General features: G+C 41.8%; 1 protein-coding gene across 8 annotated transcripts in view; it reads right to left on the bottom strand.

Moving 5' to 3' along the window:
• Positions 1-17971, bottom strand: part of LTBP1 (latent transforming growth factor beta binding protein 1) — a 403312-nt gene that overhangs the window by 36803 nt on the left and 348538 nt on the right. For 4 of the 8 annotated variants that reach the window (XM_086700338.1, XM_086700341.1, XM_086700339.1 and 1 more), the window contains 2 exons: positions 12414-12539; positions 8765-8908 (listed from right to left, as the gene is read on the bottom strand). The exons of 1 other annotated variant lie outside the window; for it this stretch is intronic. In XM_086700338.1, the coding sequence (XP_086556464.1) occupies positions 8765-8908; positions 12414-12539 (270 nt within the window). The remainder of the gene's footprint in view (positions 1-8764; positions 8909-12413; positions 12540-17971) is intronic. 3 more of the 8 variants (XM_086700340.1, XM_086700344.1, XM_086700345.1) reach the window with 1 other exon arrangement.

Here is a 17971-nt window from a genome sequence, read left to right as displayed (position 1 = left end):
CCTCCAGATGTCCTGAAAGTGTGTGTCTTTTAGGTGGAATTCAGGAGACAGCCATTGTTGAGTTTCAGAAAACAAGCACGGACAATAGGAGTGGGCTGAGCAGGAATGAATGCAAGGAAAAAGGGAGAATGGGAACAGATGGTAAAGATATGGACTAAGTCAAAAGATTAGAAAGCCAAGCATAAGAGAAAAAGCACTTGGAAGAGGACTCCTCCACCCAGTTCCTGTCCTTAAGTCAAGCAGATGGGGGAGTCAGGCTGTGACAATGCTCAGGGAGCAAGAGTAAAGCGCCTAAGCCACACTCCACAGGGATAGGGTGGGCAGGGCTACCACAGAAGGCCGCCTGGAGAGCTGACATGTGAACCAACTTCTTCAAAAATAACTTTAGAGAAACTGGACAGGAGATAAGGTGGACAGGGGTGAGGAGGAATAAAAAGGACGACTGTACTCAGGTCTGGGCAGAGTGGGGTGAGGGGAGTGGTGGTCTGCGAAGGAAGTCACTGAAGGTGACAGAGAGCCCGGGAGGCGCTGTCATGCAACAAGCGACAGCCGTGTTCCTGATTTAGGCACTGGGTAGAGGACGATGCCACTCTCTGAGACTCACCTCATGGCCTCAACTTAAAAGGCAGGCAATAAATACCAGCCAGGTTGAATGAAGGTTCTTTGTTTTTGTTTCTTTTTCCAGCAAAGGAACAGAAGAGAACAAGGGAAGCGAGCCTGAGATAACAACAGGCTGGGGCTGGTGGGGGGAGAGAAAGCCTGTGATTCATGGAGACAGTACTGGACACCGGGAATGTCAGAACAAGACCGGGGTGAAAGAGGAGGCTCCTGAAAGAAGAAGGACGTTCCATGGAGAAAGAAAAAAGGGTGTGACACGCAGAGACATGTGAGCAGGTGGCGCCCGTGGAGACAGAGAAGAGGCCGGATGTCACAGCAGCAAGCGTCGTGGCAAAACGCTGTCACAGGTGCATTGTGAGGGCCTGTGAAGATGACTGGGACAGTAACGCCACATCTGAGGTGACAGGTAAAATATCAGGAAATGTTTAAAGGAAATGTACCAACCCCTCTTCGTTGGGCCATATTTATAGCAAATGCCAGGGCCCCAAATGACTGCTGCCGCACCAGTGTGGGCATCTCCTGTCTCAAGAACATGCAATGGCTCATATCCAGTTGGAGTCTGTCACTTAGATCAACTGCCATCAGTTCATTCAAACACGGACATCTCCTCACTTAAAAACTCAGATGTTATTTTACATCTTATATATAGCAAGTAAAAAATTTCATAAAAGTAAAAGCACAGTTTGGTAATTAGTAAATTCTTCTATGCTCTTTGAACGTGGGAAGAAACCTGAATCAACTTTTTCCCCCCCAACAAATGAGTATGTTCTCCCTAGCCTTACCTACATTTATAGTATAGATCCATTACAAATACACAGTAAGACCTCAGGAGTTTTATGGCATTTTACAATGTTTGCATTTTAAATACTATGCTCTCACTGTCTTTCATTTTTTTTTTTCCTATCGAAGGTCTTTTTTTCTAATCAGAAATTATTTTTAAAAAACTGTCTCAATGTTAATTTATTTTACAGGTTAACTAAACACATAAAAAAAAAACCCTACTCCGTCAAATGTAACAGTTCAATGATATTATATGTGGTTTCCTGCCTTTAAAAAAATATGTACGTACATAAAACCTGTAGCGGACCTCTCTAGGAGGAGAACAAGGATGCTCTTTGAGTTCAATTGTCAGAATCAGGAGGATGATTTACACGTGTCCCTTGACAGCAGGGAAACGCTTTCATTCTTCTGTTCTACTTGTTATTTAACCGAAACACATGAAGGAACCATCCGCCCTACAAGGAAGTATAAATAGATCATTCCTCATTCAAGTGTGGCCTCCAATCTATCTCTGATAAAATGAATCAGTACTTAATTCTACAGAACTAGCTGGGAATGACACCATAAATACAGAGGGGATACACTCTTGAATGTCGAGACGCAGTTTGATTCAAGAGGTAGTGAGTGTCTGCCATAGGTGAGGCAGTGAGCAAGGTTACAGGGGACGCAAAGATGAGTAAGGCAGAGTATAAGGGTCCTGCCGCCCTGCCAGTGGTTTTGGACTTCACGCTGTAGGCAGCGATAAGCAGCTAAAACTTGTGATGAGCACGGGGTGTTGTAGGTGGTGATCAATCACTACATCCTACACCTGACACTAGTGTTGCACTGAATGTTAACGAACCGGAATTTAAATAAAATCTTGAATAAAAATAAATATAAAACCAGATTCATGTTTTGAAAACATCAATGGTGGCAACAGCGAGGAAGAGGAATCGGTGGGAGGGGATGGAGGGAAGTCAGGAAGCTACCGCCATGGTCCAGGTAAGAGCTGCTGAAGGACTGGCCCAGGGCAGTGGTAACACAGGAGCAGGGAGAGCTGAAGGACACTGTTGAGATAGAATTGGCAGAATGTTCTGGAGGCTTGGATGAATGGGGAGAAAAATTAAGGTGTGATGTCAGGATTTCCAGGACTGATGTTTGGCAATTAATGAGTGAACACAGATTGGAGAAGGGATGGTAATGAATTTGGTTTGGGGATAATTTCAGGCAGATACACTGACAAGACACCCTGGGAGAAAGGGCCAATAATAGACAGCTGGAAATAGGAGTGTGGCTCTGAGGACAGAGGCGGAGGCAGAAGATACTTGGCAGGCTGTATCACGTAAGTAAGAGTTGACTCAGAGAAGACGATTAAATATCCCAAGAGAAGAACAGAGAGTAAAAAGAGGCCTAAACATGCAACTCCCTGGGACATTATTATTTAAGGAATGGGCTGAGGAAAAAGAGTCTGGAAACGAGAAAGAAAAAGACCAGAGCAAGAGGGAGGAGGATGGGGGAAGGAATGTCCTAAATCAATCAGAAGGAAAGCAGGAGGAGGGAAGACGGGAAACCACAGTCAGTTGTTTCACAAGACGGAATGAGCAGCGAGACGAATGGCTTTAGCATGTAGGTGCTCTCCACTGGCCCAAGGGAAAGGCGCTCTGTGCAGACAAGCCTGGGGGCCCTGGATCAAATGGGGGACAGTTCTGTGGAGGCAGGTGGAGCCCGGAGGTCCCCATCAAAGAATCTGAAGGCCAGCACGGTGACAGAGATTATTCCTGGGTGGTGCCACTGTGGGGGATTTTCATTTTTGATATATGTTCGTATAAGCCAATTTTCTGAGAAGAATATGCATTGTTTTAAATAAAATCACAAAGGGGCGCCTGGGTGGCGCAGTCGGTTAAGCGTCCGACTTCAGCCAGGTCACGATCTCGCGGTCCGTGAGTTCGAGCCCCGCGTCAGGCTCTGGGCTGATGGCTGATGGCTCAGAGCCTGGAGCCTGTTTCTGATTCTGTGTCTCCCTCTCTCTCTGCCCCTCCCCCGTTCATGCTCTGTCTCTCTCTGTCCCAAAAATAAATAAAAAACATTGAAAAAAAAATTTTAAATAAAAAAAAAATAAATAAAATCACATGCATTATTTTTTTCAAAAAGAAAGCCAGTTTAAAAAAAAAAAAAAGTTTATTTATTTTGAGAGAGAGACAGAGAGTGTGAGCAGGGGAGGGGTAGAGAGAGAGAGGGGGAGAGAGAATCCCAAGCAGGCTTTGCACTGCTGATACAGAGCCCCGCATGGGGCCCGATCCTATGAACCCAGAGATCACGACCTGAGCCAAAACTAACGGCCGGACCAACTGAGCCACCCAGGTGCCCCAGGAAGCCAATTTTTAGAGGTTGGAGTCATGGGGTCCTCGGCCTCTAGAAGGGGAATGGCAAAGTGGAAAAGATCCCAGGGTTCGGTTCCCGCACAGCCCTAGCTGTGGGACCCTAAGAAGAGCATTCAGAGTTTCTCCTTGGGTCTTGGCTTCCTGACAGGTAAATACAGGAGCTGGGCTAGAAAACCATGAAGGTGCTTCCTAGTTGTAGAAGCCTAGGCTCTACCTTGTGATGTGAGAATAAGCTCTCAAATACATTAGAGAAAAATGGATATTTAAGAAAACGCTGCAATAAACTGCATAAAGAACAATTCTTCTATAATGCAAATAATCACTCCAGTTTATGTTGTATAATTTCTGATCTCGTTTATTTGCTTTTCTTCAAGTGAGGAACACCTGCCTCGATTATAACATATATCTTTTTTGTGTTCTTTTCCTTATACCTTCTGTTTTAAAAATAAGCTCGGTTCCTACCCCAGAGTCTCCTCTGTGCACCAATCAAGACAGAGAGCAGCATTTTGTGGGTAAGGCTTGAAGGCTGCAGTTGCCAAGACCACATATTTACTGCTTCTTTTAGAGTGCCCGAGGACATAAAGTTTTTATGGAGCAATTATCACAGGCACTGAGAAAATAAAAGCATCAGGCTATATTTCATATCCATACCCTCTTACACGTGATGAGTGGCATGGACATTTTTTAGTTCTTTCTGTTGCAGGTGCTTTTAGGCAATGTACAACAATGTAAATCAGTGGCCAAAGGCCCAGGCAGTGAAAACCATTAGACCAGACCTAAAAAATATTAGGTGGGAGCCAAGAAGTAGTTTAGAAACAAAAACCCTAGGACATTAAAATTCAAAAGTACCATAAAGGCTACCTGGTACAATACCCTGCTGGGAAGGGGGTACCCTTCGACCAGTGGGTATCCCACTTGTTTTGGGACACGTCCAGGGAAACACCCATAATTTCATGACCATTACCTATCCCTAGTTATTGGAAAATTCTGTGCACTGATCTGCAATCTGCCTTCCTGACCTCACCCCTTGGCTCCTGTTCTGTCCTCAGTACGATACCACTGTGGATTGTGCTACTGCTCATTGGTGAGATCCCCTCCGACCTGGGAAAATTTAGCAGCTTAGTAAAATTCATCTTTCTTGCAAATTCATCTTTCCTTTCCAAATTACTTTTCAGGAAGGATGAGATCAGAGCTGTTGGTCTAGAATGTATATAGTGAAATTATTCTGAATCTTTGTTAAAAACCCTCACTTAAATTTGGTATAAAAAGTTTTGTTCTGTGTAACGGCAGATCCTTTGATTGGAGTAGGATACAAACTCTTCTAGATGGCCCCCATTTAACCAACTTGTTGCGTTAACCAATGTTCTCTTGCCCTCTGAAAGGCACCCAGGCCTGTGCCCACAGCAGGTGGAATGCTCACAGCCAGGAAGCTGCTCTTGGGCAGAAGCACACATTTCCTGCTCTCACATGCTGAGCTGTATGCTGACCAAGACTCATCTGTGATTATTCTCAAACATTCTGTGCCAGTGTATTAATTACTGTAATTACATAATTAAACAGTATATACACCAATAAAGTATGAATTGCGAGGAGTTGTTTATAGAACAAGTTAAAGACTAAAGTTGATTCAGTAAATGGAACGCTATCAAATTAGGTGTGGATAAGACAACTGTAGGGGCGCCTGGGTGGATCAGTCAGTTAAGCATCCGACTTTGGCTCAGGTCATGATCTTCCAGTTTGTGAGTTCGAGCCCTGCATCAGGCTCTGTGCTCACAGCTCAGAGCCTGGAGCCTGCTTCAGATTCTGTGTCTCCCTCTCTCTCTGCCCCTCCCCTGCTCATGCTCTGTCTCTGTCTCTGCCTCTCTCTCTCAAAAATAAACGTTAAAAAAAGACAACTACACAAAAATTGAGAAAAACGATAAAAATCTAGAGGAATTTTACACTCACGTACTTGGCAAAGGCCTTTAAATTCTTTCTCCCTTTAAAGTAGGTGGTGGAGATCATGCGTAATGTAGTTTATGCAAGACAAGCCATGCAGGACTCTTAAGAGTGGACTTGTACTCAAAACAAGTTCTCGGCCCTCCTTCAAAGATTGGCAAATGAATGTACATTGATACGCTTTAAGTGAAAATTTAAATATTTAGAAACTATATTATCTTTTCCAGGATTCCTAGCTTCAAATGCCTTTTCAAACGGCAGGTCAATTAAACAGCCCTGCTCAAGTCGGGCAGAGAAGTCTCCTCCTGCAGTTGACAGCTGGCCTGCCTCTCAGGACCCTGACAGAGAATTGCTCAGATGAAGATATCATCGTAGACAATCTGAAGGCTGCATATAATCAGTTACAGTTCGCCAGGAACTCTGCAGATTGAGGTATGGTAGAGCTGCCAGAAACAAGATAAATTAGTCAGATTATACTGACATGGACCAATAAAAACAACTGGGTATGTATAATATTTAGCAGAAGCCAGAGAACTATGGGGAAAATATGTAAGAAACCATAAAAGAAAAGCTTAGATACAAAGAGGAAGGAGAAACTATGTATCTATTGGCAGCTTTATGAAGCTGAGTATTCAAAACCAAGTTCTTTAAAAATGCAGGACAGTACTTAGTGAATTCTGACTGGAAGAACTTTCCAGAAAGAGTCAGTCAGTCGATGAGAGCAAGGACTCTAAGGGAGGAAAAAAGGCAAAGCAAATGTTAGGGACTTAATTAAAGAAAAGCTTAAAAACAGGAGATGAGGAACAAAGCTTACAAAATGAATCACTGTACAGTTTTAAGCAGCAGTTAAAAAAATTTTTTTTCAAGTTTATTTATTTGAGATCTTGAAAAGAGAGAGGGTAGAGAGAAAGGGAGTGAGAAAGAACCCCAAGAAAGCTCTACACCATCAGTGCAGAGCCTGATGGCGGGGCTTGAACCCATAAACCGTGAAATCATGACCTGAGCCAAAATCACGAGTCAGATGTTGAACCAACTACACCACGCAGGCGTCCCTAAGAAGCCATTTATGATGAACTACTCCAGTTCACCAAATATGATTCAGATGGTCTCACAATCCTATTAAGGTACTATTAATCTCCAAAAAAAGAAATGAACAAACTTTAGGATCCCAGACATTTACCTAAACTGAATCTACGTGAAGTGAATGAACCATTCCTTGATATTTACGTAAACTGAATCTACGTGAAGTGAATGAACCATTCCCTGATGTTGCTGAAACATTCCAGCAAAAAAATACCTATCTAGGAAAAAACATAGTTAAAAAGGTCCACCATTTCAGAAAAGATCGTAAAAGGATGAGAAATAGATATCCCTTAAGTATTTGGATCATAGCTTACTATTTTAATACTTCATATAGTACTCTGCCATTAACAAATGCCTTTTACATATAGGATATTTTTTTTTTAAATCATAAAATTCTGTGAGGTAAATAAAACCTTTCTATTTTACAAGTGAGAAAACTAAACCTCATAAACGTGGAATGATATGCCCAAGCTTACACAGCTGGAAAATCGCAGACCACCATGGTTATTCCAATTTGAGGTAGTATAAGAAATTTAGAAAATAAAATAAAAGGCTAAAATTTCCATTAATTCCAATAATTATCTATTTTATGTGTCCTCCTCTTCCCTCCTGCCACAGACTGTAATCACTGGAACAGTCCATTTTGTGACTTAACATTGTACTATATGCATTTATCTGGACTACGTAACGTTCGTAGGAATCATTTAATGAGTGTACAATATGATGATATGTGAATTATTTCAGTCAAATACTATAATACTATAATATAGTACACTATACTCTACTATAATAATGATGCTATAATACTATAATCTTTCAGTCAAATACTATAAATTCACCATCATACCATGGGCGAGGCACTCCTCTACGGAACTAAAGACAAATAGGAAAAGGCAGTTACTTAACCAATCGCATTATGGGCCAGCCAGGTTTTTAACTGTGTGTTTGTTTTTGCTATTTTAGGAACAACTAAGATGAAAAGTGTTCTCTCTACAGCTCATGTGTCACAGAGGTGGTCACTAGAACGAGGAATAACCCCTCCCTCCAGCAATACATCACCTCTTCCCCCTCACAGACAGTGTTTTTGAATTACACATTGTATTGTCTTTTTGTGTAATTCTGTAATTCTGTACCCTTCCCCTCTATATCTAACAAGAAGAATAGGTGTACGTGAAGATATTTTTAAATTGCATTTCCTTTTACTTGCAAAGATGGTTATTTCATACAGAACAAGTGTGCCCTGTTGAGAAGTAGTGAGAGCACTCTTAGACACACGGATAAAAACAACCGAGATTGAGCAAGAAAGTCAAATGGCCAATGTTTCATTTTATTTGGCTCTCAAATGATCATTTGGTCTTTTGCTTTCGTTAAAATATAACCAGGCTATAGCTACATGGCACAAACTAAGAGAGTGATCTGGAAGTTGATTAATTTATCTGGAAAACCATCAGTTCTCCATTTCAATTCGTGCCCTGACGACACAGACTAAATCAAATTTTAAATGAACGCAAACACAGCCACTCTCTGGGCCAATTTCTGAAAAAACACCTTAAGTATTCCAAGTGGAAGTCTTTGTAGATCCTGAGAGGCCTATATGTTGCTTTTAATTTAGAGAAGTGTCAAGACACGTTTCTCCAAGGGCCAAGAAAGAAAGATTATGCAACCTAATGAGATGATGCCATATTAAACCCTGAGCTGATGGCTCTCTCTGAGTTTTAAGCAATTCCCAGTGAATGTTCTCATCATTTTGGATCCTTTACCCTACACATGGCGTCTCTGGGTTGGAAAGCACAAGAGAGGCCATCTAGCTCAGAGTTGTCACTGACCACATCCTAATTCACTGATAAGGCAGGCTCGGAAAAAGCATGGAAGCTTCCAGAGACAGCAGTGTGCCAGAACATTCGCTTATTTCTTACCTCACTCCCAGAGTGTTTGGCCCAAACCAGTGTAGGTACAAGTCCCCAGGAGGAGCCACTGTGACTTACCTCCCGAGGCCCGGGAGCGACACTCCCCGGTCATGGGGCTGTATTCCTGGTTTTCATCAGCACACACACAAAGGAAGGACCCTTCCACATTTTCACAGAAGGCTTCACCACATACCCCACTGAGCAGCTCGCATTCGTTCACATCTGGAAAAGGGAGCACAGATCAAGTCAGATGTGTGCCTCACCCCTGACAGCTCTCTGTTTTACCAGCTGCGCCAGGGCTCATGGTGGCCACTGGTCACAAATGGTCCCCAGGGAGCAATCAAACCCTTCTAGTATTCTGGGGAAGGGGCTCCTCAAGGCCAGGCTGCACAGTTTGGTTTGTGTAAAAGGACCGTGAAAACACAAAGCAACGTTTCCAAATTCCAATTCCTCTTTAAAGGAATCAAGCATTGCATGTACACTCTGACCATGTAACTTTCTCTTCCTCGACTTTTTGACATAATGAGGTCTTAAATGAAATGACAATGTACTCTCAGTTTTAAATTCAAGGAATATTAGCAAAACTGGCACTTCAGAAATAACATTTCATACATTCATTAAAAAAATTGCTTTAAATCTACTCATATAACTAAAAATACAGTTCTCTAGCCGCCAAGATGTCCATAATTCTACAACCAGAATTCAGGTTGTGTATCCCTTTGGGGAATAAAGGAAAGACCCCTGTAAATATTCGCCAGCATACATTAATCATTCGCATGAAACAAAGTGTTCCAATAACTTATCACTGACCGTGCCTCTAAAAATTCTGTGGGTGTTCCACAGTGTAATTTCTATTTTGCTAAGTGTTTTTCATCTGGACTTTATACTTAATTAAAACACAGTCCAGGAATCTACTAATGAGTACATTTTATTCGATATTATACAAACACATAGCCCTAAAAAAAGGCTAATCCTAATGTCTGACCTTGCCCAATACTACCTTTTACCTGGTATCTTTCAAAGAAATTTTATTAATGAATGTCCAATTCAACAAAGTACCTGACTTGACATCTGAAATGCTCATGTATTTTTTGCATTATACATGTACAAACATCAGCTTTCATGAGCGTGCTCTGAGATGGTTTATACAAAGTTAAATATTTGAGCAATTACCCAAATCATTCAGGGGAAAAGATCTTATTTTCACCTGCTATACCCAGTTAATTGGACAAAAAGTTTATGTATCTTGACTTATTTGGATAATTACCTCAGTTTTCCATTTCACTTTGTATATAAACAGATATAAACCTAATAAGCTGGGTTTTGCTTATGAAAAGGTATTATAACATGAAGGAAAGCAGAGAGTTGGCATATTTAATCAACCCAGACAGTCATAATTTAGACCAGAAAAATTGACTTTAGAAATGTGCCAGTTCATACTTATCAATTTGGTAAATGTCAAGTGGAACTTTCTACTTTCTAGCATGTATCATTTGCACGACTATTGAGATCTCCCCCACCAGAATGAATTTACTCAATCCAAAAATATTTTCTAGTTTATGTCGCTGGGCCAGGCACTGGGGAAATGATGGCCTGACTCCTGTCTTCATGGAGCTTACAGTCAAGTCAGGGAAGTCAACCAGATCATCTCACAGGCCACAACAGATGGAGCAGTGGACCTTAAGTGAAGGGGTGGGTTAGGGAAAGGATATTGGAGCCAAGTTCCAAATGAAGGATGAGTGGGTAATAAGCAGAGCTGGTGGGGATTTGGGGGAAGTGAGGGTGCAGGAAGGATCCAAGAAGAGGAAACAGCATGGCCAAATTTTGGTCTCAGGGCTGATTCAACTCTTAAATTCTACAGAACACCCAGCATGAAGTACATATATTAGGTGCTCAGTTAATATTCTTGAGAGTGAATGAGCAAATGACACCTCTGAAGCCCAATAAAATGATACCAAATATTCCTTCTCTAACGGTGGTGTTTTGTAGGCTGAAATGACATGTCAAGATGGGTTTGGTGCACTCATCTGACTGGTTAGAAGTGAACATTAATCGGGGGCTCAGGAGCTGCGTGATGTCAGTGGCCCGACACCTAATATATCTCATCATGCAACAGTTAAAATTTACTGTGCACACACAATAGGCCAAACATTAGTCCCGGGCAGGGGAGACAGACAAGGCTCTCAACCACAGGATCTTGAGGCCTTGGGGAAGGTGGCTGAGGCAGGACACACAGACAGACAATTCCCCCTAAAGTGTGTAAGTACTATGATTGCACCTGCTGAAGGTATGCTGGAAGCAGAAGGAGGGGTCAGAGCTGAGCTTGAGAGAGATGATGGAGCAGGGACAGTGTCTGGGAGAAGAGTGAAAATATCTTCAGGAGTAAGTGGGATGAGCCCAGGCAAGCAAGGGGAGGTCGGGAGGCTCTTCCCTTCCCGGCAAAAGGAGCAAACAACAGCCCAGTGACTTCACAGTTGCATGGGCAACCACAAGCGGTTTTAAAAGGTGCAGAAGGAGGCGGTGATGCTGAGAAGTGGGAGCCAGATCACAGGACCTGTTTAGTCAAAATATTTACACAATTTTTATTGCCTGTATTTTAGAGCAAAGGAGATTAAAGTCGGAGTTGGAACTAGCAATTATGACAGTGCTGGTTTAAAAGCCGTGACTACTCAAGTGAGCGATTTCATCACTAAACCTCCAAATCAACTTTGCTTTCCCTGTTTCATCTGCACAGGAAATGAATTAATGCTTTTAATTGCAGATGTTCAAACTAAGAAGTTGCTAACTCCTCCTCAGACATTATCTGCTATGAAAATGAACAGAGTAAGGGTAAAGAAAAAGTCTGATTGTGATGTTCTGAATTTAACCTATCTTCTTTCTCATTTAATGGTTCTAATTGCAAATGTTTCCCAATGAACGCTATTTAAGGAACTCAGAGCTGGGGCGGCTGGGTGGCTCACTCAGTTAAGTGTCTGACTTTGGCTCAGGCCATGATCTCACGGTTCGTGGGTTTGAGCCCTGTGTCGGGCTCTGTGCTGGCAGCTCGCAGCCTGGAGCCTGTTTCAGATTCTGTGTCTCCTCTCTCTGTCCCTCCCCTGCTCATGCTCTGTCTCACTGTCTCTCAAAAATAAATAAATCTAAAAAAAAATTTTTTTTTAATTAAAAAAATCAGAGGTGATCAGAAAATGAAATATGAAATATGTTGTCTATCTGAGCATGGGCTGGACCCTGTTCTAGGACATCTGATGATATTCAAGATTCCTTCCAGCTCCATCAATCCCAGACAGACCAAAGAAATATAGTTGCACAATCCGAAGCATCATTTTACGGGTGTCATTCCTGGAAAATGAAACTCTTGCCAACACTTTTCCTTAAATACACCGCCTAAGGAGGTACATCTTGAAGACAGACAAGCGACACCACACACCAGACTATTTCCTGTGCAGGAGGGACTCTTCCAGAAGGGCTCCGAACCCGCAGCTGAGTTTCAACAGATGTTCTTTTTTAATATATGTGAAATTCCAAGCCCTACTTCTCTAGTTCTTAATGTCCTGAACAATTTCAGAAGCCATCCTTCTGCGCATCCCCAAAATTGTGTGACAAAATCAAATGATGATGAATTCTGCCCAAATTACCTTGCTTATTACAACCTCTCCTGGTGTTGATTACATTTAAGTGGGGGAGAGGGGATGTGAAACACGTTGGGGAAAGAAATCTAAAAACTCACCCACACACCCTTGCCCATCCTGTGGGGCCTGAAAGCCCTGATAACAGAGGCAGCGGAAGGAGCCAGCCGTATTGTCACAAAACCCGTGACTGTCACAAACAGTGTTGTTTACACATTCATCAATATCTGCAAAAAAGACATCTGACATCAGACACAAAGCACAGACTGACAAACACCAGATATTAATGGATAGACAGAGGTGCTCAGCACACCCCGGTTAGCATGAGATGATCACGTTTACACAGAATGAACTTTTAAAACATTTTACATATCAATAAAATGTTTTGATGAAAATGTCTTCATAGACAAATGTTGGGCTCTGTGAGAAAACATTTACTTTGCCTCAGGAAATGTTTTCAAACGGAAATGACTGCTGTAATTGCCATGGTCATATTTTCTACATGTTTTCTACCCTTTATTTCCAAGGACAGTATACTACCCTACAAGGGAAATACGTGAAAGTGTGGTCACCTTTTTGGATCGTGGCCCATGCTCACAGTTCTATCTGAGGAGGTGGGGCCGACAGAAGCCCTGACCTGCCTGGCTGTTTCTCACTCAACCCTACAGATGACCTTGGTCAAGTCTCAACAGCATTCCCAGGAAGGGAGGAGAGAAGGAGTGGGAGGAGGGGGAGGAAGACAGAGAATCTGATGAGTTCAGCAGCGTAACCAGCCGGTCTTGACTTATTCACAAGAGAATATCTGCTGTCACCAAGTTAGAGTCACTTAAGGTCCTAAGCATCAATCTGCTCCAACTAACTAGCAGTGGCCGACTTGTAAATTCACTGTGTTCTCTATAAACATGATGGTAGTGGTCCTGAGCCTTTTTTCCCCAATAAAAATGTTCTCATAAAAGTGATGTCTCAATTATAAACTTATAAACAGACTTTGAGATACACTTTTTTATCGTTACAGTGACTAACTTACTTCTCCCTTTTGTTCTTATCTCCCTTCTCCCTGTTACAGCCACACTCCACATTTCCATCTGTTGGGTTCTGTCCTTTCTGCCTCTGGATTACATGGTCCCCAAATATAGGCTTTTGGAGAAACAATTAAGAAAATGCAATTACTGCATCCAAATACATGGGAAGATGGCAAATGGTTAAAAAAAAATGATACGCAGCCCTTGACAGAATTTAGTTTGGAGGAGTTAAAAACACTGAACTTTCCTCTTCTTCACTTTTCTTTAAAGTTTTAATTTAAGTAATCTCTGCACCCAACATGGGGCTTGAATTCACGACCCTGAGATCAAGAGTTGAGCAATTTTTCCAATGAGCCAGCCAGGCACCCCTGCTCTTTCTAAATTTGTTAACTCCGAGTCAAGAAATGTTCTAGAAGAAAGAGATGAATGCAATAATTATTTGGTGGCTGTCTCACCTCCTTCCCTCATTTTCTAACATAATCAAGAGTAAGTTCAGAGACTGTATCACTTTTGAATTGTAAAAAATAAGTGACTACCCACTTTTCTTAATTTTCTCTACACAAACAAAGCTGTCCCTTCTCCTTTCAAGGCCAAAGCTCCTTCTCCCCTCCTTACCAGTCTCTCCTCCCTCTAGTCCTACCTGAAGCATCCTCAGTTACTTCTACCCTCACTGATTTCAAAAATGTTAAAATTTCAGGGGCGCCTGGGTGGCTCAGTTGGTTGAGCGTCCGACTTCGGCTCAGGTCATGATCTCACAGCTTGTGGGTTCAAGCCCCATATCAGGCTCTGTGCTGACAGCTCAGAGCCCTGGAGCCTGCTTCGGATTCTGTCTCCGTCTCTCTCTGCCCCTCCCCCGCTATGCTCGTTCTCTCTCTCTCTCTCAAAAATAAACAAACATTAAAAAAAGGTTAAAATTAAAGAAAAACATATTAAAAGCTCTTGGAAAAGCATTAACTTATTGATGATGTCACCTACTGTGCTTTTCCATTCATTCTATTGCTGCAAAATGTCTCAAAAGAACTATCTACACGCACTGCCTTTGCTCCTCACCTATCTCATCAGTAAAAACAAGTGGTAACCATACTACTACCAGTGATATTGGTATAGTCCTAAAATTACTGTGAGGACTCAACAAAATAACATGTATAAAGTGCTTATAACATAGCCTGGCATGTGACGGGAAGCATAAAATATAGGCCAACCATTATTATCACTATTATTTCTCCTCCTCTTCCTTCATGACCTACAAACTCACTTTCTCCCTCTTTATTCAAAGAAGCTCCTCTGAGAAAGGCCACCAAAGGCTGACCTGTCAGTAAAGTTGATGGTCATTTTCCAGTCGGTCATCACCATCATCCTTGACCTCCAAGGCTGGCCAGCTGCCACCTTCAACTCTCTCTTTCATATCCCACAGTGAAATATTATTCTTGTTTGACTTTTAGAATTTTTTAATGTTTATTTTTGAGAGAGAGACAGAGAATGCACGGGGGAGGTGCAGAAAGAGAGGGAGACACAGAAGCCGAAGCAGGCTCCAGGCTCTGAGCTGTCAGCACAGAGTCTGACACACAGCTCGAACTCATGAACTGCGAGATCATGATCTGAACGAAGTTGGATGCTTAACTGACTGCGCCACCTGGATGCTCCAATTCTTGTTTTGACTTTTAACTGCTTTGGCTGGACCTGACCCTTTTGCAGCCTGAAGGTGGGTCTGCCAGGGCTTGGGCCTCCCTAGGACCTGCTGCTTCCTCAGTGTTGCTTTGTTCCACCCTTTCCAGACAATCTGGACTTCAATTACCATCGTCCCTGGAAGGAATTCCGAAGCTTCATCTCTAGCCAGAAGATCTTTCCTATTCTTAATCATTCCCATTTCATCTTCTGGTATAATCTCAAACTCATCAAGCCTAAAACCAAATTCACTGTATTCCTCCTAAGCCACACTTCCTGAGCTTACTGACAAATCTCTCTGATTTCTATCCTTGTTTTTTTATCTCCATCTCTTACTTCAACTTAAACCAAAAACTCAGTGACGTTATTTCACATCTAAAAAAATGAATCTCTCCTGCAAGATCTAATACAAAGATGATATGCAGTAAGTCTGTTCTGATGGCTTTCCAATGTCAGCATAAGGCTACAATTTATTTACTGATCACAACAGTAAGAGTAACTACACAGTATCATCAAATTACTTAACACAGATCACTGTTAATTTTAGACTTACGGAAATGTTATTTGCCTAAGAGATTATTTGCTGAGCCACAGAATTTAAGGGCTGGAAAGAAACTCAGAAATCCTTCACGTTACCAATTATATGCTGGTGATTCCCCAGTCTTTCTCAAAGGTTGACCTCTGTCCTTTGAAAACCATTTATTTGATACTACGGGACATTTTCATGATAAATGAACTTATTATCACTCTTCTCCTCATCTTCAGTTCTCCTACATTCTCTTTATCAGAGACTCCAACCAGTCACCCCAGCCAGAAATCTTAGGGGCATGCCTCCCTCTCTCCTCAGCCCTGTCCCTCCCCTATCATACCCTCTTATCTATCCTCCCCATACTTCTTATCCCCAGCTTTGCCCTCCCTCTCATCCATTCTCCACAACTGCAAACCTGTCAGTGAGACTCCCTTGCTCAGAATATTCAGTTATCTCTTCTTAGCTAGAGGACACCAACCACTCTCCATGACTGAGTACAGAGGACCCTTCCTCCTTGGGCTCCTGGCTAAATATCTGGCCAGAGTTCTTAGCCCAACACTTCCTTCCCAATTTATGCTCCAGCCCTCTCAGCATACCAGAGTTTCTTGAAACCCCGTGGTCTTTCATTTCTCAGTGACATGGGACCACCCCATGTGGTCAGGAATCACCTGACCACATCAGGAATCACCCCAAGGGACACCTCCCACACAGTAGACTCCATGGTCCCTCCTCTCTGCTCCCAGAGCATTTTGTGCAATTGCTGCGCTGATCAGGGCCACTTTTTGGGGTGGAGAACCTTCGACAGGCTCTCACCAACAACCTAGTGCTCTACTTCAATGAGACTGTAGATAGTAAAGAGGGAGGAAAGAAAACTAGTGCCTAAAAATCTGGTGGCTTTTCAGTCCAGATTCTTGAAGTAAAATCTCTTGCTTTCCTTTTTACTAATCCTGTGCAGTTACAGGAGATGATGACTTCGTGTTAATGACCACCAGCTCGGGAACTGAATAAGTGACCTTAAGGTGAACAAGTCCTGAGATGGTTGTGAATTACTGGGCGCCTTGCAGTCTCAGACTTAATGTACCAGTGATTAACACACAGAAAGTTTAGATGAGCAATATTTTGGATTTGAATGAATAGGAAAAAATAACGTGGAATGCCTGCTGGAGACGAGCTCTTCAGCAACTAATATTTTATGAAAATGATACACTCTAACTCTCCACAGTTTCATGTTTTCAACAAAGAGGTGAGGTAATAGCTTAATAAGAGGACAACATTTGTTTTACTTCTCTGATGACCTGTATAAAACAACATTATTTCATTAGAACTCTCTTTGATGATGTGAGCGCTGAGATATTTTTCCATTGTTAGCCCTGTCTGTGAACAGGAATGGCTATAATTAAGATCAACTCTATAAAAATAAAAATATGTTAGAAGAAAAGCCCTACCAAGATGCAAGTTTCATGAAATGGACAAGTGAAAGCCATCTTGTTTTGTTGAAGTTGATTTTTGAATATGAAACTCAATTTTGAAAGATGCTAATAAGACAGGTTTTCTCTTTGCTTAACGAATGGCCATTCTATTAAATTACTGAAACCAATTTTGCTTAGACATCTGGAAAAGCCATACATGGCATTATCACCACTCATACTGTCTACCAGAGGAGTGACAAAGAAATGACTGTCCAGAAACCTCTTGACTGGCAACCCTGATGAATTAGTTATGCCCCCTGTAAGAACTGTTAATTTCTTGTGCGAGTTTTTGCTATTAATATTTTACAGAGCAAGGCAGATATAAATATTATGGATATGGATTCATGGAAGAATGACACAGACCAAGGAGAGTAGATCGCTGACATGAATCCTCTAATAACAACATTAATATAAATGCCAGAAAGAGAAAAAGAGCATCATTCTGGATGACTGGAACTACCAGTGGCTTGTTTTTCAAGTAGCAATACTGTCAATGACTGGACAGGCCCACACTGTGAAGATCTTAACCTCTGACCCATTTGGTAGATCCATTTTCCTTGTCCATATGCTTTTTACTTGGTACATTTTATCAAAAGACCGAAGTTTTTCAAAACCTACTAATTATTATCGGGGATTTTATATGTAAGAGCAGAACTCCAACCATATTCCTCAAATTCCCAAATAAAGGTATAAATGGTGTCACCTTCCCACTTAGGTAAAGTGAACTATGAAATAAGGTCAAATAACGGAAAAGAGGCATGATTTTCTAAAAGGTAAACCTTATTTACCCACCAGAAAATTACAACTACATTCAGACTTCAACAATGAAATTCCTAATAAAACGTCAAGGATTCCATTAGAGTTTCTGTACTATATCCCTCCAAGTATGGGTGTGGGGAGAAAGGAGTATTTGTGGATATTTTGTCAATGAAATGATTTGGTTTTCTTTCTCAAACACAGTTGTCAGCTTGTTG

Source organism: Puma concolor, chromosome A3 (genome assembly GCF_028749965.1).
Source record: "Puma concolor isolate L17-30 chromosome A3, mPumCon1.1.hap2, whole genome shotgun sequence".
NCBI lineage: Eukaryota > Metazoa > Chordata > Mammalia > Carnivora > Felidae > Puma > Puma concolor.
The sequence above is the reverse complement of the archived record's forward strand: the minus strand, read 5'-3'. Positions and strand labels throughout refer to the sequence as shown.